Genomic DNA, 22,801 nt, shown 5'->3' with positions numbered 1-22,801 from the left:
GTGTATAAATAGCCAAGTTTTTGCTAACACATCTGCCATATCAATGTCATGTCAATGTTTGTTGTCTGCCCCCTAGTGGCCGAAAAATCATTCAGTGCATGTTTAAATATTATTTAGTTGTATTACACTATTTACTACAGTTCTATATACTCATATACTTTTTACATATTATCTGTATATTACATACCTGTACATACACTTGTATATTACATATCTACAAAACTATGGGTATATATAGATTTATTGTATTGTTATTGGCAATACTCCTCAATGTAATTCCAATGAGGCACCTTGTGGAAGAAGTATTTAGATCTTTCACTCAAGTAAAAGTACCAGCAGAACTCTATAAAATTACACATTACAAGTAGAAGTCCTGCATTCAAAACTTCAGTAGAAGTACAGAAGTACTATCAGAAAAATTTACTTTAAAGCCTAACAAGTAAAAGTACTTTTAGTGCACAAATATGACCCCTGTGACTAAGTTATTATCATTATATCTGACATTATTAGATAAACACTGATGCATCAATGTATTTTACAGTTGTGTCTGGTGGAGGTGGAACTAGTTTTAAGAACTTTATATATGGTTAGGTCATTTAGTGTAATGGCTCTCAAGTAGGGGTCAGGTCTCCACCTACGGGTCACAAGATACATCTGGGGAGTTCCAAGATGATTAATGGTGTAGGAAAGAAAAAAAGGTTTTTGTCTTTAATCTTCACATGTTGGTTAAACACTGCATAATTTGAGCCTCAAACAATTACTTGAATGAAACCATCTGAGGAGATTAGAGGGGAAATGTCACTTGTGTAACAACTCATAGACTTGGGGACTTCAACAAAACACTGTTCTGCTGTAAGGGGTCACATTCCCAAAAGGCTGGTAACTGTTGGTTTAATAATTAACAATTTCACTGTATTTTATAAGCTTTCAAAAAGCTTATAAAATATTGTTTATATCCAGAGTTATGTGACTTGGCTGCCGTGACAACGTGATGTCCCACTGTGATTAAAAAGGTACTCATCCATTTATCTTTCTGTCTTTCTATTACACTTCCAAAGGGACTTAATATGAAACACAGAGTACTGTGCAGAATACGTCCTCCTGAATATTTATAACCTTATGTCTTCCAACACTTTGATTTATCTTGAAATAATTTTTCATATATTTTATATCTGTTTCTGATATCTGAGCTGCACCTGTTTAAGTCATTTGTGCTACTTGGTCATGTTATGCATTTTAAAAAATATATTATTGTAGTCATGTAACATCATAGAAACCTTTGATCTGATGTTGACAAAACTGGAAAAAAATATTCACAGATGAACACTTTCTTCCAATGGAAATACTACAGTTGTGGGTCAAAAGTAACCAAGCATATCCCCCACACTGCAAATGCAAATTGCCTAGACTGTGGTGTTTCTTTTGTCCTCCTTGTAATACTGCTACTACTGCTAAAATACTAATTCTCAATACTACTTTTATATGATCTGGTCAAGTGAATTATTAAAATAAAACTGTTTCAAAAAGCACAGTCCCCATGCTGTTATTTATGCCACCAACGACAGACAACCACAAGCTGAGCTTTTATGTCATTGACCCTGAGGTGGACTGACATATTTACTACTTCCTTGTTTCAAACCTTAGTTCACACGACTTTTGCTGTAATTCAGATGTGAGAGCGTGAGTGACAGATGCTGGGGTCTGCTCTTTATGCAGGAAAGTACCTAAAACATACATCTGGACTTCAATGGCTTTTGCAGTACCACACTCCACCCATACAGGCGCATTATTCTGCAGAGGATGTCTCACTACCGTTTTGGTCTGACCAATAGTTACATAAGCCATTCTGAAAAAAGGGAGCAGGCCTCCACCCTGCAAAACAAAACACCCACTGACCAGTCAAGGTTTCTTAAACAAAGTGAAAAGGCCAAAATAGTCTGACAGCTACTTGTTCCAAGTGGAAATGACATATGAGGTGTAGTCCCGGGAGTGAAAGGTGTAGCTGCAAAAAGTTTGTGAGAATGACCTGATTGCATAATGTGTACTATAAACCACCATGTTAATTATTTTACCTTGTGACTGCACTCTTTTTAATTTTATGTCATAAAATGTAAGTACATATAAAAGTGCATGATGGACAGATGTTGGTGCAACATCTACAGTTTTTGTGAAATTCTTTTTATGTCTTCAGTCTCCCAACGGGACTTTTCACAAACCATTAACGTCAATCAATCACAGCTAGTGCCCAGATTAGGAGAGAGTGAGAGACTGTAACATGCAATGTATCCGCTGCTGGTTGTTGATTGACGGATGTCTGAGTCATAACGTGTTTGACAATCATATGAGAAGACAATGATAAGGTTAAGATACAGGCAGGTGCTTCTATTGATCACGGAACTGAACTGACTCATTTAGGACATCTTTTTCTGCTAAAAAATGTTGAAACTTTTCTGCTGTAAGTGCAATTCCACTTACAATTTGTCATGCCCGAATTCAATGAAATTCACAAATTAGCCACCACTCACGTTATTTTAATATATAATTAAATCACATGAAAGCAAATTGATTAGAGAGTCCATAAACAGTGAGCATTTATCATAGCAAGTTTTTGCCGGCCAGACACAACAGCTACAAGTGCGTTCAAAATTACACCTGATTTTCATCCAAAGTAAAGGAGAATGAATGTCAGTGGATACATAATGAAAAACCTTGCAAATTGCATGGTTAAACTTTCCATCCACATACTGGCTGGTGTTAATTTCAAATCTTGGAGACATTATATGTTGATAAGTCATTCAGCTGCATGCAATTTAACTTTTTTATCCCTTAAAACAAGGGCAATAAGGAGTAAGCAGTTGGTACAATGTAGGTTCACAGGTCATATTGTCTTAGCATTGTTGCCATTGTAACAGCCACCTGTACTATCAAACATGCAGCTGAGATAGGACGTAAGTAGTGCCAGGGACTTTCCAGAACCCAGTGTGTGTGTGTGTGTGTGTGTGTAAGCGTGTGCGTTTGGGTGTATAAAGGGCATAATGCAGCGCAGACAGATAGTGAGTGAGTGTAGTGTAAACTGCAATGAGAGTGAGAAGACATGCAGTGAAGCTTTTGCAGCAATGTAGAAGTGAACATAATAGTGAGATACTGTGAGGAGTAGACATGCTTTTTTTTGCATGTAAAGATAAATGTTTCTGTGTGTGTTTGGGGGGGAAAATGACATATTAGGGGGTTTAAATATCCATATTCATAGATGTTAATACTGTGGGATTTGCAAACTGTGGATGCAATATGATTTTAATGCACCAAAGGAGTCTAATGTTTCAAAGATGAGCTGTGTGAGCAAAAACTCTTTGATGCAAAGCTGAAAATATCACAGTATCCCCACGTAGCATGCAAACTTAAAGAAAAGGAACTTTATGCCACACCTTAACATATTCTGCCCCACTTTACCTCCAAAGGGATGTGGTAAAAAACGAGCGTCTTATCACTAAAATAAGCCTGTCATTACAGAGTAATGGTGTTGGCTATAGAGGCTTTGTCTAAGAGGAGATGGGCTCTCTGTTGTAGCCCATGGAGGAAGCAAAGGCTAAGGGGGTGAGACAGGAGACCAAGCAGGGCTGGAAATCCCCTTCCCTCAGCAGGCCTGCTTCGTCTTAGACACACATAGCCCCACTGAGGCCCACATCAAAGGGGCTGCTGCTGTTCTCATCATCCTCCCTCCTTCTGTCTTTCTATATGTCTCACTGTCCTTCTGTCAATTTACCTCCTCACCTCTGTTGCTGTTTCCATTTATATAGACACGTCTCCTTTACCATTGTGGAGCAGCTGTACTGTTCTTTTAAAGTGTCTGCACCTCAAGGAAATGAGGTTTTAGAGGTGTAACATTCCACTAACCTGTCTGGGTAATTTAGTTTCACAAGGCAGACAGGTATTGTTCTGCAGGTAGTCACGCTAACAAATTGTAAATATGTTAACTATTTGTAAGTGTAATTTTCAAGTGACTAAAGTGAATGTGTGCCCCGATTAATCACAGAGCAGATGTATGAGCACATATGGCAGTCAGGTGTGGTGTAATAAGCTGCATTTTTAGGACATGTGGTTAGACACTTTTGACTAAGTCAGAAGTGAAAATGCTTGCTAAACTGGTCTCCCCAGAACACTAAACACCTCCTGTCCCCACCCCCACCACTCAAAGCCCACAAAAATGTCAGGTATGCTTGAAGCAGCCGACGACTCGAGGCCAGCGCGTGGACACACAGGCAGGCGTGGGGCGGGGGGGGGGGGGGGGGGACTTTAAGCAGGAGTTTGGGACGGACCCGTTTTTCACACAGATGTGGACACACGAACACGTGTGCAGATGTTGATTCATGCCCGAGTGAAACACTAAGTCACAAGGAATGGCATTGTGAATTGTCAATTCTGGATTTTCCCTCTTAATCACCGATTGCCCGATGACTGCTGTGTGTGTCTCACATCTCCCAGAAGGAAGCCACTCAACTGGAGAAGTCTGTTTCCTCTCTGCTGCACCACTGGTTATAGAGATGACTGACAGACCCTCATAGTGAAATCTGTTTCTTATTGTCAGATTGCAAGTTTGAAGAGAAAACAGAACAACATGGATTAAACTACATAATGTTTCCTAACCACCGATTTTTTAAAAAACTATTAAGATTTTCTGTTTTTGTCTCCTTCATTCTCAAACCACAATGTGCTATTTTTTCCCCCCTAAAACCTTCTTCAAAATTAGCTTATTTAAATACAGTTTGAACTTCAAAGGTGTCACTGGCCCTTAGTAACCCTCACTTCATCTGTTAAGTACAGTACTACCCTCTAGTGGACAGATGAGGAACTACAATGTCTAAAGATATTCTCTCGACCAAACAGTAATAAAGTTCGGGGGAAAACGCATAATGTATTAGACAAATAAAATGACCAAATTCACCTCCTTACAGAGACTAAAAAATAGTATATCTATATGGGAAATATAAGCAGAAATATATGAATTCCTTCTTATTTTGCAGTCTGTTAGGTGGACACAGCCAATTATTTTAGAGTGGAGGCAGCTGAACTCAACATAAAACAGCTGCGTAGATTAATTCACAATTTGGTACACAGACAACATAAAAACGTGCTTCAGATGAGACTCAATGAACAGGTGTTTATATCTGTATAAACCCGCTTCTCAGAATGTGTCAGCAGGATATAAAACTGTAAGGTGCATTTAGTGTGATTCATGAATAAGAATATAAAAATTTATAGATTTTAATCAAGCACTTACCACAGTAAGGGATCTCATGGGCACAGCAGTAAAAGGAATTTGTCTCTTGGGTTCAGTAAAGTGTCACATTATTGTGCTATTATTATTCACCCTTCTCATCTGGCAACTTAAATATATTCGATTTTATGAACAAACAACTCTTGAAGAATCTGTTCAATCAGGAACAAAAGTCCCATCTGAGGCTTTAAGTATGTACATAATTGAATGAAAAGAGAATGAATAAATAATAAATATAAAAACAGCCAGGAGCTGTTTTTCAGGAATTACATGAGTCTCTTTCGATTACGACACATTCGGAAGAACACTGACTTTAGTCTTGCCTTGAGGCTCATATTTCCACTGATACTGGAGCAATTCTTTATATAAAGGGTGAGGGTTTATCTGTGATATCTCAGATTGGAATCTATCTAGTTTGTGTGTCTTTTTTTTCTTTTACCAGCATGATGAATTATCAGCAGTGTTTCATGACTGTGTGTGCTTTGCTGTGTGGGCTGTCAGTGGGTGGTATTGTCTGTCAGTGTGGATGTTGTATAAGGCTGCCTTGTGCGGCCCGGCTGTGGTATGGATTGACTTTGCTGTCTGACTATCACAGATGAGCTGTCTCATCGTGGCACCACCATAATGACGTGGTGCGACATGTAGACAGCCACCATATGGAGCTTCATCTAGCAGCAGGCTTTGCTTTGATATCTTGTGTGCGAGTTTGTACAGATGACAAGTGCCCGAGTGTTTAAAACCCTTTTCCAAATATATGACTACCAAGGCTGTGTGACCAGCAGGACAAAGTAAAGGCTTCCTTTACTGTTTCCAGGAAACATCTATTGGGAAACTGAACATTTCTGTCATGCTCTGAAGTATTGCTGCTAAACATTTCCATTATAGCTCATTTAGTCTATCATTAACTCCTAAAATACTGGCAAACTGGTTTATTCTGACTTGTTACAACCTCTCATTTTAAGGAAATGTCACAAAGATACATGAAACCACTTTGGAGACAAGTGGAATTTTCTCGCCCAGAGTTGGAAAACAACGATTTTGAGACTCAACAAAAAAAATTCAAGTTATTTTTTTTTTCTGAGTGTGAAAGTTGATTCTTGACCTTAGAAACAGTAGATTGACAAAATAAGCAGCTTCAGTCCACTCACCAGCTTTTCTGGAGCTTTCAACTGCAGAATCCATCTGCTAATGACAATGCAAGATGTGGCTGAAAGCTCCAGAAAAACCTAGTAAGGGGACATTGACTGAGGATTATTCTGTCAAACAATATTATTAGGCCTCAAAATCTTATTTTCCTTAAGGAAGTGAAAAAAAATCTGCCAGTGTGATGGCATAATTTTAATCTTAAGTACTAGCCATGCTAGCGCTATCATCCAGTTTTACTGAATTTAGTGCTAATTAGCAAATGTTAGCATGCTAACACACAGATGGTGAACATGGTAAACATTATACCTGCTAAACAGCAGCATGTTAACATTCTTATTTATGTATTTATTGGGACCATGTAGTGTTAAACATAAACGTTACCATTTGATGTACTGTACCAGAGTTAGTTTATAGCTAATTTTCATCTGCAGTCCCTGCGGCATTGTCACCATCAATCCTACCAGCTATCACTTTGCATATTGCCCTTTTTTGAGCCCATGTTTGACTGTTGTGTTTGAGGGAGTGACAGCTGTAGAGGTCATGCTGGACCACAGAAACCCACTCTGACCTGAGAATGGTGACATTGTGCAGCGAGTGGACAGGGTCTCTGACCTCAGAGCGCCCTGACTACAGAATGACACAGGCTCTTTGTTACCAGTGACAAAGACAAACCCTCACATCATTCAGACTGTAGCAGCACTATGAGTCTTTCAACAGGAAGACAAGACTAAAAAAAACAAGAATTTCCTTTAGATCTGTTTACCTTCATACTACCTATTTTGAAACGAAGAAAGTCTCACACAGACAAGTTTAAAAGTCAGACAATAACTATGATTTTATTAACAGTTCATTACAGTGTTACCAAAACAATAGAAAAAATGCTTAAATTAAGTGTTCAGTCAGTTCAGTAAAATAAATACATAAATATCAAAAATTGCAATAAAAACAGTTAAAAATGTAAGTTTACATGTTTTTTTTTACAGACTTAGAGTAACAACGCTCCCTGCCATTATCGAAGGCTTACATACCATATCTACTATGTATAATATCTGTAGTAGATAAGGCAGATGATAAGAGCAACATAGAAAACTAAACCCGTTTTCACAGTTTTTTAACAAAATGTAAGTCAGTCTCGTGGTCCACAGATGATTTGACAACCAAGGCTAAATCTGCTCAGTGCTTCCACACAGACATTAAGTGCAATACAAGCTTAATAAGCATTAAAACAGACAGCAAACACACATGTGAACGAGTGTTAAAATGGTCAGCTCTTTGGTGCAGCCAGGTGTATCGAGAACGCACCAGTTTGACCACATCTGTTGAGCATACATCAGTATATTCTTGATGCAACCAGTTTACCCAATACCGAGCATACTCAAGCATCTATCAAGGGCTATTTAAACATTAAAAATTACTTTCAAACACATGCTTAGTCCAGATCTGGCACTGACTTGGCTGTATTGGTGATTTAGGCACAGTGTCTGGTCCATTAGAGGCACAGGGGAGCAACATTTGACTTTCACTCCACAGCAGACGTTCATATCTGGGAGGCTGCTGTAGCAACTGATAATGCAATAGATGTCAGGTGATGTATAAATTCACCAAAATGTTCCTCTATATTGGATAAAAATGTAATCAAAATGTTAAATATGCCAGATAACACTAACATTTTGTGACTGGTATTGTTTGTTTTAATGGCACACCTCTTGTTAATTATCCAAAGGATCCACAGATGTTGCCAGCTGTTTATTACTTTATCAGCTGCTACACTGCACCCACAATACAGCAGCACTGCCCATCTAAATCTGTGTCGTACACAAACCAAACGGTGCTTGGTGAAACAAGACAAGTGTTCCTTTTTTTTAACAAACAAACAGACAGTAAAGCGCGAAATGTCCATTTCTAGGGATGGTTAGTTTGCCGTGACGATAGCAGGGACTCTGATGGTGCTCGAAGGTGCCTGATTTTCGTTCTCGATCTGATAGGTCACATCGGGGTGAGTGGCGGCCCCATCCGGCTGTTCTGCCATGGTGATTGGCTCGTCCTCATGAGATCGTAGCTGGTCAAAGGATCGTTCCGCCACTTCTGACAAGCAGTTTTCCTCCTTCTCTTCCTCTCGCTGACACGGGGATACAAGAGGGGATCATAGCAGTTGCTTAATGAATACAATATTATTAAAAAACTACAGAACTACAACATGCAACATACCTCTTTCTTCATCCTGTAGTACTCGTCAATGGCGTACTGATATTTGGCTGATGTTATCCCGAAGAGGGACGCCATCCTCTCCCCAAGGTAGTCACACGCTGGAAGATAATAGTGAGAAACTGAGTCTGCAGAATACAGACGTTACAATACCGAACATCCTAAACTGACGATGCAGCACCCTGCATGGACTAATCAAGATCTGCAATTTTAGTTTTCATTATGACTGTGGCAATGTTTCTGTGTTTTACGGCATGGGTGAGCTAGGCGTTCTCCTAGGGGGGTCTCCAGCTGGAGGGGCAACAAACAGGAGGGGAAAATATTTTGTAATTTATTTCAAACGTCCAATCTAACGTTATAAATGAGTAAAAATGGATTTCTCACAGAACTCACAGAACTAGAGTTACATCCAAGTAACTTCTAGCATATTTTTCACTATGTCTCATTACTGAACAGGAGACTAAGTCCAGCTGCTGAACCACAAAATACAGAACCAGCAGTTTTGAGCTGCTTTAGGTTTCCAGACCTGCCTGCAACAAATCCAAATGTTACACAAACTAGAACAAAATATTATAGGAAACCATCAAAGATAAGCTGCGAGACAAGTGATATTTTTTTAATGTGAAACTCTTCAGTTAGTCAAATATTTAAATTGCTTCACTAATGTGCACACTAAGTTGTATAAGGAATGAAATAATGAAAGATTTAAAGTAATGAAATCATTAAAACATAATAAAATTAAAAATTGAAATAAATATTGGACCATAAAACCTGGTCAAGACAATCATAAGTAAGAGTGTGACAGTGATGATACCTGCACCTCAATAGAAAAATGAAGTTAGAGTCCTACAAGGTTATGAGTAACCTTATATATAAAAATATATATTCTTGTCCAATTCTCTCCTAACTTTACAAACACTGTGTTCACTCGCAGCAACATCACTCAATCAAATTTCGCTTCAGATTTAGAGCTTTAATGACATAATACATGACTGAAATATTGGGGAAAAAAAACCTTATGTGGCCTTTTTCAAGTAGGTCTGAGCTTTGGCATTGATTTATTATAACAAAACGTATGCACAGGGTTTTTTTTATGAAGTGTATGAATCTCCTTTATTTGGAAACAACACTGTTATTGAACAAACCTGAGATGGTGGATGTGGCAGCTCTCCACATGTGGAACCAGAAGTACGGACCCCAGGTCATCTTTGACTGCAGCGCAAATAATGTGTAACAATACAGTGAGATGACACTTTTGAATGTGTAAGATTAAATGACCTCTGCATCACAAATATACTATAGAAAACACAGATTCTACAGACACACACACACACACTGTCCCTTGTCCTTGTTTAGCTGCTTACACACACACAGACATGATTCTCTCTCTCTCTCTCTCTCACACATACACACACACACACACACTTGAATTCCCCGTCCCTCAACCTTTCCTCACCCTCACCGCATCGACCGGGGAGGACAGCAGGTCTTTCCTCTCTGGCTCCTTGTCCTCTTCCTCCTCCTCGTCGGTGCTGTACTCCTCCATGGTCTCCCCGCTGGAGAAATGGATGATCCTGCGAGGAACCTTCTCCCTCTGTTGCTCCTGCTGCTGCTGCTCTTCTCTCTTGTCCAGCTCCCCAAGCTCCACACTCTCAAAGTCCTTAGCTGGGTTTGGACTCTGGGACATGAATACCAAAGACAGTGTGTCTTAATTAGTTGGACTATTAAATATGTGAATGTGTTTGACTCCAATTTTTTAAAAAAAGCATACAAAAAATCCCAACACACACACTGTAGCAAATAAAGACAAAAATTTCGGTGTAATATTAACAGACCCACACGACACAGCTGACAAGTGATAACAAGCTACAGGCACTGAGCGACATTATCAGCCATATACAGTTATACAACGGTAAGGAAATAACCTTTAAGACTACAGAGAAGGAAGCTGTTTACCGACCTGCTCCATATTCATGCTCTGTCCTATGGACACATTAACGTTAGTGAGATACAGTGATATATCGGCCATTGTCGCCGTCTTCTTTGTATCTCTGGATGCTGCGCCCACAACAACGGAAGTGCCGTGCATCCCCGTACTGTACGTAACGTCCATAGAGATAGAGCGGAATACTGAATAACGGTGCAGTTCATGGATAGTAGTAACGTACAGCGGTAGTATAGCAACATTTAAATGTAATAGTAACTCTATTGTAAATGTAATTTCTTAGTGAACAAATTTCACATGCACAAAACGATTTTTTTTGTCTTAATATAGTCTAATGCTAGCCTAATTAATGCTATAATTGTTAATTACGGAGCGCACTGGGAGTCGAATGTTTACCGCGCATGCGCAACCTTTGTTTGCAAGCCTAGCCCGTCTCTCTTCCCTTATTTCCCGTCTTCTGCCTATCTACCATCAGCTATCAATTAAAGACAAAAATTAAAAACAATTGTTAACTTCTTTAGATCTACATGCTACTAACGAAACGTTATGAAACGTTGCTGTATTAGGAAGGGTTGTTTGGTGAGTTATTTGGTATCTATCTATCTATCTATCTATCTATCTATCTATCTATCTATGACAGTATATGTTTAAACTGGGAGGATGTTGGTATGCATCTTATGTGTTGTTGAAGACATTTTTACATGTGACTGTAGGTAAGGCACAGGTGTAAATCATAACATCAATGAAATTATGACAGCTGAATTCCATTAAGCTGCTTCTGTTTCAGGGTCCTGATATTGCTACATGTTGCCTCACTATCACACTGTCATACTGTACACTTGAATAGGAAGGAGACATCATCAATGTTATTAGTAACACCTGTGCTTTTCCTACTATGACAATAGTAATAAGTCAAAATGTATTGCTGTAAAAGAAGGCCTATATTCCAAACTCATGAGTTTTGTAACTTCCTACTCAATGTGCAGACAAAAGCATAAAATACTGTAGTAAAAGCTGAACAGGGGAATTTTATAATTGTGAAAGGATCTACTGTATATAAATCAAAATCCATGTCCAAGTTGCTCTGTCTCTGCTTAAAGTGACTCTTATTAACATTTCTTGTTGGAAAGCTCAGAGCTCAGTTGGTCTCCCAATGATAGATACTATTTAATCTTGATCCATTACTATTGAATAGGCAATCAGCAGAGGAGGATCTAATGAAACAAATAGTTTAGGATGCACTCTCCACTCTCCACCACTAGCAGGAAATATCTGTCACCATGGATACCTATAGACTCCTTGCTCGGTCAACTATTGAGCCCCTAGAACACGCATAATGCAGATTGGCTGTAAATGAATTACATACCCATAACAATCTGCATACTCTATGAAACAGATGTTGGTGTGTGCATACATGTGTGTGAGACAAACAGAATAAATTTAAGTTGGGACAAAGTGATGGTTCTCTAGTGATTGCTGCAGGTTTATGTGGCTAACCAAAACGGCCTCCATATCTAACACCCATACTTCAACTGCAGACCGTGTTGCATCTGTTTGCAGATCCTTTGATCCATCTGTGCTTAATCTTAAGTAATTCCAGATCTACAAGTCTGATCTGATATTAATTTCTACTATTATTTAGCACAGTATAATGCGTATAGGCATCAGTAAGTCTGTAACACAATTAGTAATTAGTAGTTTGCACATGCATCACAGGTTTCCTTTGATGGTTTCCTGTAATGTTTTGTATAGTATGGTACAGTAATTTGAATGATACCTGTGGAGAGGAGTGTCAGAGTGGATCTGTTGTGACAAGATGGTCTGGAGAGGATTTAGACAGCCTTTCCTTATCTCCAGCATGAAACCAGTTGCAACCAATTATAGAATTTTGTTTAATTTGCAAAATATTATGGAAATAGACACTACAAATAATGCCAGGGGTGGGGGATAGGATGTCTTTAGTAGTTAGAAGTGGGCGCTTTTTACAAGTTTGTGCCCAGATGCCCATAGTCTGCCCATGGTGTCAGTATTATCTTTGAGTCAAAGCAGAAAGCTTGTGACCTGTCCCGGGCCTGAATTAACTTTTGCATCACCACTAGATGTCACTAAAGCTCCATCCAATGCAAAATTGACTTCTCTTAGGCAGCTGTGTGTGTCTGAGTGGGCAGTGAGTTATTTGGGTCTGAATCTTGATTTACACAAAACACCAGCAGAAACTTGTACATCTGCACATTCAGTAATCAATCCCTCTGTTTAGTTACCTGCTTTCGCCCTGGAGGGCTTGCAGCAAAGCGACTTCAACTGGAAGAATTTACTGGAGGCCAGAAACCACAAGACTTCCTGTCAGACCTATGATGTCATCAGATGTAAAAGCTGTAGTCTGCCAATAAAAGATGCATGTCAGCCTTATTTTGTGGCTTCACACAAATGTTTGCTTGAGGTGCATAAGGAAATCAGCTTCATTTTTAAACAGCGTTATTAGCTCTGAGCCTAAGTATGTTTCCCATCTCCGGAAAATCCCTGGATCCCCTCATGCTTATAGGTTCTCTTAGTATCATTCTCCATTTCTGTGGATATTAAATTTACGCTCTCCCAGGATTTACAGTTTCACCTCCTCTCACCTAGTTTGTCTGGATTAGTCCAAATCCGACACTGTGTTGCAGTTTTTCATTGGCTCTGTGGTGTTTCCCATTAACAACTGACAACAGAGTATAAGCAGGCTATTTGTAATCAGTCACACAATTGCTCAGGTCAGCTGTTTATTGGAAAAAAACATTATTAATCTTGAGCTGTCAAAAATTATGGATTTCTTAAAAGGGTGAAATGACAACCACTGCAACCGTGCATCTGTAGTATCTCATGAAAAGGTTACTGCTTTCAAATGAGGATGCAAGTTGGTGAACTTTGAGATGCTGCAGGTTACCATAACCATACCATAACCCAAATCTGTTATGGTATTTATAGATAGATTTTTGTGTTCACACACCATTTGTAGACACTAATAACAACTTTTTTTAAAACATAAAGTACTATAAATAAAAGAAATGAAATATAAATAGTTTATATTTGACCATTAATTTTAATTTCACTGTCTGGGAAATTGGTTTGCAGCGAGAATATACAAAAAAAAAATAAAAAAATGCACAAATCATACATAAACATGCAAAACACCAAAACACTGATGGACAACAGCAAATAACAAGATGTAGTGCGCAGAGTGATTTAAGCGTTAAGAGTTCATTCAGCATCCATGTCAAGTGCAGAAGTCCGGTAAGCAGTCAAACCCACAAAATTATGGTCCAGGAGGTGTTTGGACAGGTGTCGGAAAATTACAGCAGCCAAAAGAATCAGTAAGTGCATTTTATTACGGGTTTTGTAGGAGACAGTACATATTTTTTGATTGGATTCTCACCTTAAATTGCCCTCTCCAGGATTCACTTAATAGTGGCGTGAAATCACCTGTATGAGGCTGGCCGGGGAGCTTGTTGTTTCATGCAGATCTGATTTGATTGGAGCGTTCTCCTCTCCTGACAGGAGCCAAAACGAAGAGGGTAAACAGTGCAGGATATGATTCAACTGCACCAAATAAGGTATAAAAAGCAATCTGTAAGTGGTAACAGGTTTGTAGAAACATTCACCTTTTCTGCCTTTGAGACAAAGTTGTGCATGTTCAAATAAAGACTTTCTGATTTGACTGCCCAGACTGGATAAGAGCATATTTATAAAATCAGTTCCAGTATAATGGCTCTCAAATGATGGTGGTATGGGTGCAGATATTAGGATTGCATGGAGCTATTATTCCTAAACCCTGTGCAAAGTTTATTCAGGTGTCCTGTGCAAGCTCTGTGAATTGTGGAAAGTGTGTGTGCAGGGGAGATAGAGCTGTGTGCACTGTGTGTGTTTATGTATTTTGTGAATACGTGTACAGTTATGTACAATGCATGTGTCGTGTGTGTCCTTGCTTCATGGTAAGCAGAGCATTCTCCCAGCTTTTAATGATAGCATTCATATTATGGTATGTTCCCTTCCAGCAATGTCCCTTTTACACTCCGGGTGATATGAGCTCTGCTGTCGACGTGAATCATCCCTCTCACTGGCCCATTGCTTCCAGATAGTTATAGGTCTATATGACTTCGCACATGCTTTTCACTGAGTCTGTAGGAGTATTGTTAACAGCTCTGCAAAACACTGGAACAGAAACGGGAGGGATTGGGTTTTAGGAGGGGGCGAATCGACAAAAACGGCTGGAATAAAATGTACATTTTGCGTGGTTACATTGAGGTTATAAAAAAAAAGAAAATAAATCTTTTACATTATTTCTTTCTATTCCTCTATTCTCATTACTTACTAATGTAAGCTACATCAGTCAGACCAAGAATGAATCACCTACTTTTCTTCAAATGGCCTTTCTTCAACTTCACTCCTCACAGCTCCTCACTGGGACATTAAGCACTTACATGGCCAACAGTTATTGTGCTCTCTGTGCTTTAGCTCAAGGTTAGTCACACTGAATGGCTGAATTAGTGAATGAAGATGTTACTTGTCATGCAGTTGAACTGCTCTTACCTACTGGATATAACACTAATCAAACACAAGAGTTAGATAAGAGAAATGTTCTGCTTTATCTATGAAAGCACCTCGAAAGAAAGACTCAAAACATCTGCAGCCCAACTCATACATGCAGAAAGGCTTGACTTAGCGGGTCCAGGATGCAGTTCCCGTTTTCAGATTTAAGATTATGGCTAAGTATGTTGCTATGCCTGTCAAGCTTTCCATTCTCACACAGAACATGTAGTTTACAGTGATGGCAGATTTACCATTTGAAATTATTAATTGATTATTTGTTGAAACAATGGGTACTTGATTTCAGAGAGAGGTATACAAAAGCAGGCCTCTTATTTCTAGCTGGCAACCATCAATTTTGCCATCTGAAATGACAACTTTAGCTAGCAGATTTTATTAGCTATAGCCAGCTAATCAAACTAAAGTTAGCTTCATGAGTTTGTTAAAGACTCATCTTATCCAACATACTACATTATATTTGGAGCAGGTTTCCAGATGTGTGCGGACGATACAGTCATATATGTCTCTGGTAGGACCATTGACTGCATATAAAGATGGACGACATGACCAAAACATCTTGATTGCCCTCTGGTGGCTGGCTTCAGTATAGGTCATAAATCTCACCCCCTCCATGTTAATGGATGGGACATGAGCCAAACTTAAAAAATCAAAGTACACGTCAAATAAATTTTTCCCAAAGATGGTTTCTGTCATTTTAGGCAGTTATTATCATGCTGATGTTTGTCCAAGTGCTCATTTTTCTGATAAGTTTTTTTTAAATTAGTTATTTGATTGTATATAAGGGGTAGTGACATCATGATTGACAGCTATGACAGCCGCTCTCAAACCTCCATCAGGCGGCAGGACAACTGAAGGGGCGTCTCCCGCACGTTTATGAGTTAAACTGAAAGGTTAATAGGCAACGTACTGAACAGGTTTCGCAAGTAAAATATCTCGGCCTGATGTTAGACTTACAACTTAAATTTCAGAATTTGCCTAAATAATCAGGCTCCTCAGGTGCTCAGTGACCTGGTGGTACCTCTCAGGGTTTCTGGCTTTGTAAAATGAGGTGTGTCTGCTGGGAATTGTAGGATGCCCTTTCGTAAATTCCACTTGGACAGACAGCTTTTTCTGTTCGGGGGATCAACATGTGGAACTCTTTACCTACAGAACTCAAAATGAATCATGACTGGGAACATTTTTAACTCAAACTGAAGTAGTTTTTAAAGAGGGATCAGTCATGTAGTCATGAGTGATCTGGTGCTTGTTTTATGAAACTTCTATGGTATGTTTGTTGGTGAGTTGTTTGTGTTTTGTGCTGCTTTGCATGTACTTTGTTTTTGAGTTTTAAGTTGTAAACCCACAGAAAAATCCAACTTAAACAACACCGAAATGTCGTCAGGCAAAAGTAATTGAATCTACATTGACGCCCACCATTGAAACCAAACTGAAGGCACTGGTTATGATTTATGTTGAATAAACGTTGGATTTTAAAGTCTACAACTAAATTTTGGTTGCCTGTATTAGTTGGTCTGTGCTCTATGTCTTCCTGGTGTTTTTTCCTCTGCCTCCCAGTCTGTCTCTGTGTGAGTGCTGTGGGTGTGTCTGTCTCTGTTCTGCTTTTCCTTTCACACTTGCCCTGCATTGTCCTCGTTAGCCCTGCCCTGCTCCCAGTGTTTTCCCTAGCCAGTCAACTCCCAGTCTGCCCCTGGTCTAGTCACCTGTTCCCCATTCCCTCATTAGTTCAGTTGGTATTTTAGCTCTGGCTTTCGGTTCAGTCTTTGCTGGATCCTTCGTTCTGGTTCTGTTCTGTGTGTTGAGTCGTGTTCTACGTTCTGTTCTGGTCAGCCAGCTTTGTTTTTTGTCTGTGATTCTTTAATAAAGAAGTTTCTTCAGAATTGCTCAGTTTGCTGTCCTGCATTTGGGTCCATTTCCTGCTACTCTTCATGACAGAAAAAATACTAAGGTAACAAGTCTGTTCAAATAAGTCAATGTTTTGCCTTTAAAGCAAGTCTCACTAATGAATTTTCTGCTGAAATCCATCTGAAGATGCTGTACAAATTTGACATTTTGAAATACATCCCCAGAATACTGTACTGTGTATGAAGCGGTCCAAACTTAGTAAAAACACTAAACCATGTATTGTTGGCAGATATTAAAATTGTATTATTAACTTGTTCAAATTTACTTTGGCAGATATTTCAATATAAAAAAATGAGTCAACATGAATCTATTAAAATACATTTTAATTACTGAAAATTCTGACGGAGAACAATTTCCAGATTTTTAATGAAAGTGTAGACTTCAGAATTTCAAACCCCAAGGTGACATTTTGTTTTTTCACATATAAAGACAGTAGAATACATTTTGTCTTGCTGTCCTCTAAATACCATCCTCCCACTCTGGAGCATAATAGCCATTTTTTTGGCTATGTCACTGAAGGCCAGGTGGGTCGTACAGCTTCCTGTCAAATTGCCGAGGTGCAGCTGAAAAAGGGAAGATTAAAAAAAAACAAGTGATTTAGAGTGATTAGGGTAAAAGACAAAAAGACAAAGATAATATACTGAACTGCTAAGTCTGCTTCACTTAAAGTGGCACAGCTGTGTGGAGGTCAAGGCTAATTTAGTTTTTTTGGCATGTAATCTTCCACCTAACACCTCACAAGTGTGTATTTTCTGCACAGAGCTGGCTGCTGGCTTAGGCAGTACAAGCAAATGCTAGGGGTGCACGACAGAGAGGGGGGGGAAAGAAGGACACAGAGTTACCCTGTTGTCAATAGATCATGTTTACTTGCTTTTCTGTGTGCTAAGCCAACCTAGCAAAACAATTTCCATGCCTATTTGCCCAAAAATAATAATGTCACTCATTCCTATTGTAAGAATATACAGTTGTTTCTAAGTCAGATACCTTTGGCCATCATTAGGAATATGTGCACTGTATCTGCAATCCCCAGTTTGTGATGCACAGCAAGTAATTTTAAACACAGCTCAGTTGGTACCATCATCATTTATAATTATACTGATACACCAGGTTCCAGTGACATCATTTGTATGTCAGCTGATGCTCTTACATTTAAAAAGTTTGACACTTTGTTGCTCATATGCTTTCTTGCAAAGAGTTAGATAAGAAGATCAATACCAGCTCATGTCTGTACAGTTAATAAGAAGCTACAGCCAGTTAGCTTAGCTTAGCATAAAGACCGGAAAGAGGGGGAAACAGCTAGCTGAGCTCTGTCCATTGGTAACAAAATCTGCCTTCCAGCACCTCTAAAGCTCACTAATTAACATGTTAAATTATCTTGCTTGTTTAATCTATACATATGGTGACCAGACGTCCCAGTTTGTCCTGGTTTGTTTGTTTGGGATTGCCCAGAGTCCCAACACATATCTGTAAAACATTAAAATGCGCCGGTTTTCAACATTCACTACCAAACTGTCCCTGTTTTCACCACAATTAAAATAATAATTATAATATACTTGTTTTCAGCACTTAGATAGACATTTATTATGTTCTGGCCCGCTCATTATTACCTAACTCAATATAAAAACAAACAATGCACTATGCATCTGAATTCAACACTGTTTGCTGTATGTATGTCGATCAGTCAATGTATCGTTGTCAAGGCTGTTGCTAGCCTATGACGCTTGCGGCTCTTTCTGACAGGACCTGTCAGTATGCTAACGGTTAGCTGTCGTGCTGAGTGTCGGTCTTTTCTCAAGAGCCTCAAGAGGCTTACTCCTTCCTCCGTAATGTACCCGGCAACGAAAACGCTGCGTTCTGCACATACTGCAAGAGTACATTTTCAGTCACGCACGCTGGAAATGCCAACGTAAAAGATCATATTAAGACTGCCAAACATACGCGGTTGTTTCCCTGAGAGCTCCAGAAAAGAAATTCTAACAAAGACGACTGCAAAACGTAAAGTACCCAGCAATCTCCTTAAAGGTAACTTTCTTTAAAGGCTCTTTCTCGGTTTTTGCTATTTACAAGGTGAAATTGTGATTTAATGTTTTGACGTTTCAATCTTTGTAAACTCGTGACCAGTTCGTGGCATAGTGGTGGATTTTGGGAGACAAAACATAATTTTTGCGGCACTGTCCATGGTGTGTCAGTAGGTGTACTAAGTGCTGAAATAATTGTCCCCCATCTTGATGAAAACGCCTATGCTGTCTGCATAAGCACATACATGTGCTCGTGCATGAACATGCGGTACACTTAAGTGTCCTGGTTTGGGGGTTTGAAAAATATGATCACCTATCCATACAAAAAGGGTTTTGTGGGGATTTCATGCTGGAGTATTTCAAGACTGTCTCCTGGCTGTTGCTTCAGATATTAGTGTCAGACGATAGACTGGTATTGATCTTCTCTTCTAACTCTTGGCAAGAAAGCAAATGAGCAGATTTTTTAAAATGTCAAACTATTCCTCCTTCCACCACAAACAATGACAACAATGATGAATACATACCTCAGATAAGAGAATAAAATAATCTTACATGCTTAAATAAACTGGTATTTACTTCAGACTACTCATATTAAGAGATCTCTTCAGCCCATCCTTTTATGATTTTAAGTTAAAACCTGTCCATACTCCTCAACATCTGAGAAGTGATGTACACACTCCCTAAACTTAACCTAGTAAACAGGGAGACAACCTCACCAAACATGCAGTCTTGCTTGGTTACGTCTCTGAATAGTTTGTTGTTTCCCTTGCCAGCCCGATACAAATGACACACCAGGCAGCTTGTTGTGGACAGCGTCCTTTGAATCATCGAGTCAGACATGGTGCCTCTTACCAAAGCCAAGCGAGCAACCTAAACAGATGAGGGAGAAAATGGCTGTTGTCATGATGTTGCCTACACTGACATACATTTTTAAGCTACTGTTTATACTGTTGTGTTGAACTACATTATGTTGTTCTGTGGGACATAAAGCTAGTAACAGCACAGCAGATTCATGAGCACAAAGACCAACTTCTTTTTGTATAAACCTGGATATTCCAGTCAGTGGTGCTGGTCAGTCGAGTTCACTCCAGTCAGAAGTTTAAAAGGCAATAACTGCATTGTTGCTGCTAAATGTCTGTTTTTAGTCATTCATTTTTTGAATGGCTGTAAAATTATATTGAAAGGGCCACTACCTATTTTATCTATGCAGCACTATTTTAACTATTTAGTTTTTACTGTGCTGAGATATCATCTAAAAACGGTAGGCATACGTTTTTGGTTTTTTTCCAGGTTGTCTGATTTAGGATGCTCTGTCAGTTTTCATGTTTAACGCTTGATAGACTTTCAGTGTGAACATATCAGAATTGGCATATTTCAATATGTTTGGTCTAATAAATAGCCTAATTGTTCTTGCGACAGCTTTGACGGCTCCAGGATCTGCCAGTAGCAGCAGTTACACCCAGACCAAGCTGGATGTGAGGCCTCCTCTCTCATCAAAACAGAAAAATTATATCAGGAATGAAATTCTCGAATTTATTGCTCACAACATGAGGCCCTTCAACATTGTGGTGGGTGAAGGCTTTAAGAAAATGATGCCAGCACATGAGACAATCATGCACACACTATCCACAAAATATGATGGACAGCAAGAGAAGGTTCTAGAGTTAATACAACGTAGCAAATAACTGAGCTTGACCACAGATATGTGGACGTCTCTTCAAATGGAGTCGTACATGACTGTGATTGCCCATTTTATTGATGAAGAGTGGAAACTAAAGTCTTGTTCTTGAAACAAAACAAATGGAAGAGGCGCACACGGGCAAAAACATTGCTACACGACTCAGTGAAGTTGCCGATACCTTTGGAAAGTGACTCTGTATGGAGACACTAAAAGAATCAGATGTATGGCCAGAAGTGCAGAGCATTAGGTGTGCTGGGCACACCTTGTATTAATACTGCACTTAAACAAGACCTGATTTGTCACACTGTGGCTACTGCGCAACATCTAGTGGGACATTTCAGAAAGGGACACAAAGCAAAAACCAGCCTAGAAGAGAAGCAGAAGCAGCAACATGTCCCTCAACATGAAACGATTCAGGATGTCTCTACGCATTGGAACTCAACCTTTTCAATGTTGGAGTGACTGCTGGAGCAACACTGGCTCATTACCACAGTGCTTTCTGACTCAAACTTCACCAAGAACAAGTGCAGTACATTGGATCTTGGTGCCACATTACGGATGATGATAGCCCCGTTACCAAAAAAATGAAAAGCAAGCTGGTCGAAGAAATTGACAGTAGGTGGGAACTTAAAGACTGATTGATGATGACCAGCAGTGTATACATTACAGCCACAGTAATAGAACCTCATTTCAAGCAGCTCTCTTTTCTGGATGATGAAAAATGAGATGAAACCTATACAGTAGTTGCACAGCTAGCAGATTGACTGAATACATGCAGCACAACCAGAGGCACTGGTAAACCCCCAGCTGAGGAGGAGGAACATGTATTTAAAAAAAAGCGAAGGAGAAGGAGATTGCTATGCTGCTGTGTGGAGATGAGAAAGATCCAGTTTCCAAAGAGATGCTGCAGCACAGAAGATATGAAAGACTATCCTCAGGACAGAACCAAAGTTGAATCTTGACCACTGGGATGGCGGAAAAAACATCTACTCTGCACCTCTGTGACCTCCACGCATGAGCACATTTTTTCCAAGGCAGGATTTATTGTCAACAAATCAAGAAGTTGTCTCCTTGCAAAGAACATGGACTTGCTAGTGTTTCTATCACACAACTCTAAAAAGTGGGGATGTACACTCACCGGCCACTTAATTAGGAACACCTGTGCAATCTAATGCAATACAACAGCTCTGCCATAAATTCTACTTTAATGAAGCTTATACATTTTCAGTTTTTGTTGACATTGTCAGAAAGGTGATAATTCTACTTTATGTTTATTATTGCGGTTGTAGTGGGTGGTGGTGGTGTACTGGAGCACAGTATATCTAAAAGTGTTCCTACTATTTTGTCCATGAGGGGGGCGAAATACTTCTTTTGTTGTTTGGCGTTTTTCTTTTTTTTCTTTTTTTGGCAGCTAAACACCTTTCAGGTGCATTATCATCACCTTCTGGACTGGAGTGTTGCCCTCCATATAAATAAATGACATCATCAAATGGCTTCACCGTTAGTTAGCTTTAGCCTGGGATAACCTCAACATGAGAATATCCTCCACACACTCGTTTATAAGGCGACTGATGTCTTTTTGCAACTCGATCTCATTTCATCCAATGACATGATAAGCTTGAACTTTATTTAGAAGATTCTGGCTAACGTTGCATAACTGACAGATGTTGCTCTTTGTTTGGGCGCTATGGTTAACATTATGGTTACATACAGCTGTTGTGTCATCACGACTAGCAACCAGTGACTCTGCAGTGGGCATGACTGTCTAGTAAAGTCATGACTGATTGGATGGAGTGCATGCTCTCTCAGGTTTTGTTTCAAATTAGCCCATGAAATGTATAATGTTTGTAAAGCTCTATACTGATCCCAAAACAGCTCAAATTTTGCTCCCCCACCCAAACCAATTTTTACCCACACAATCATAATAAAAAGCACCAAATTAGGTGGGAACCCGACCAATCTGGCAACACCGCAGGCAGGCCTGACTTCCGGCAAATACAGCAACACAAAGAAAATGAGGTGGCATCTCTTCAGCCAGAGAGAGA

At 39.4% G+C, this 22,801-nt stretch overlaps 1 protein-coding gene across 2 annotated transcripts; it reads right to left on the bottom strand.

Annotated features, from left to right (window-relative positions):
• Positions 1 to 7,230: 7,230 nt before the first annotated feature.
• On the bottom strand, positions 7,231 to 10,788 carry LOC121881873 (protein FAM177A1-like). Of its 2 annotated transcripts, none has more exons than XM_042389633.1 (5): positions 10,587 to 10,788; positions 10,083 to 10,304; positions 9,772 to 9,838; positions 8,630 to 8,727; positions 7,231 to 8,540 (listed from the first exon to the last, which is right to left on the bottom strand). In XM_042389633.1, exons 1-5 carry the CDS (start codon positions 10,737 to 10,739, stop codon positions 8,334 to 8,336), a joined length of 747 nt encoding a protein of 248 aa, XP_042245567.1. In that variant the 5' UTR covers positions 10,740 to 10,788; the 3' UTR covers positions 7,231 to 8,333. The 2 variants fall into 2 exon arrangements, with proteins under 2 accessions (XP_042245567.1, XP_042245568.1); XM_042389634.1 differs by having other exon boundaries at positions 10,089 to 10,304.
• Positions 10,789 to 22,801: the final 12,013 nt, after the last annotated feature.

Source organism: Thunnus maccoyii, chromosome 17 (genome assembly GCF_910596095.1).
Source record: "Thunnus maccoyii chromosome 17, fThuMac1.1, whole genome shotgun sequence".
Lineage (NCBI taxonomy): Eukaryota > Metazoa > Chordata > Actinopteri > Scombriformes > Scombridae > Thunnus > Thunnus maccoyii.
This window is presented reverse-complemented; position numbering and strand designations above follow the sequence as displayed.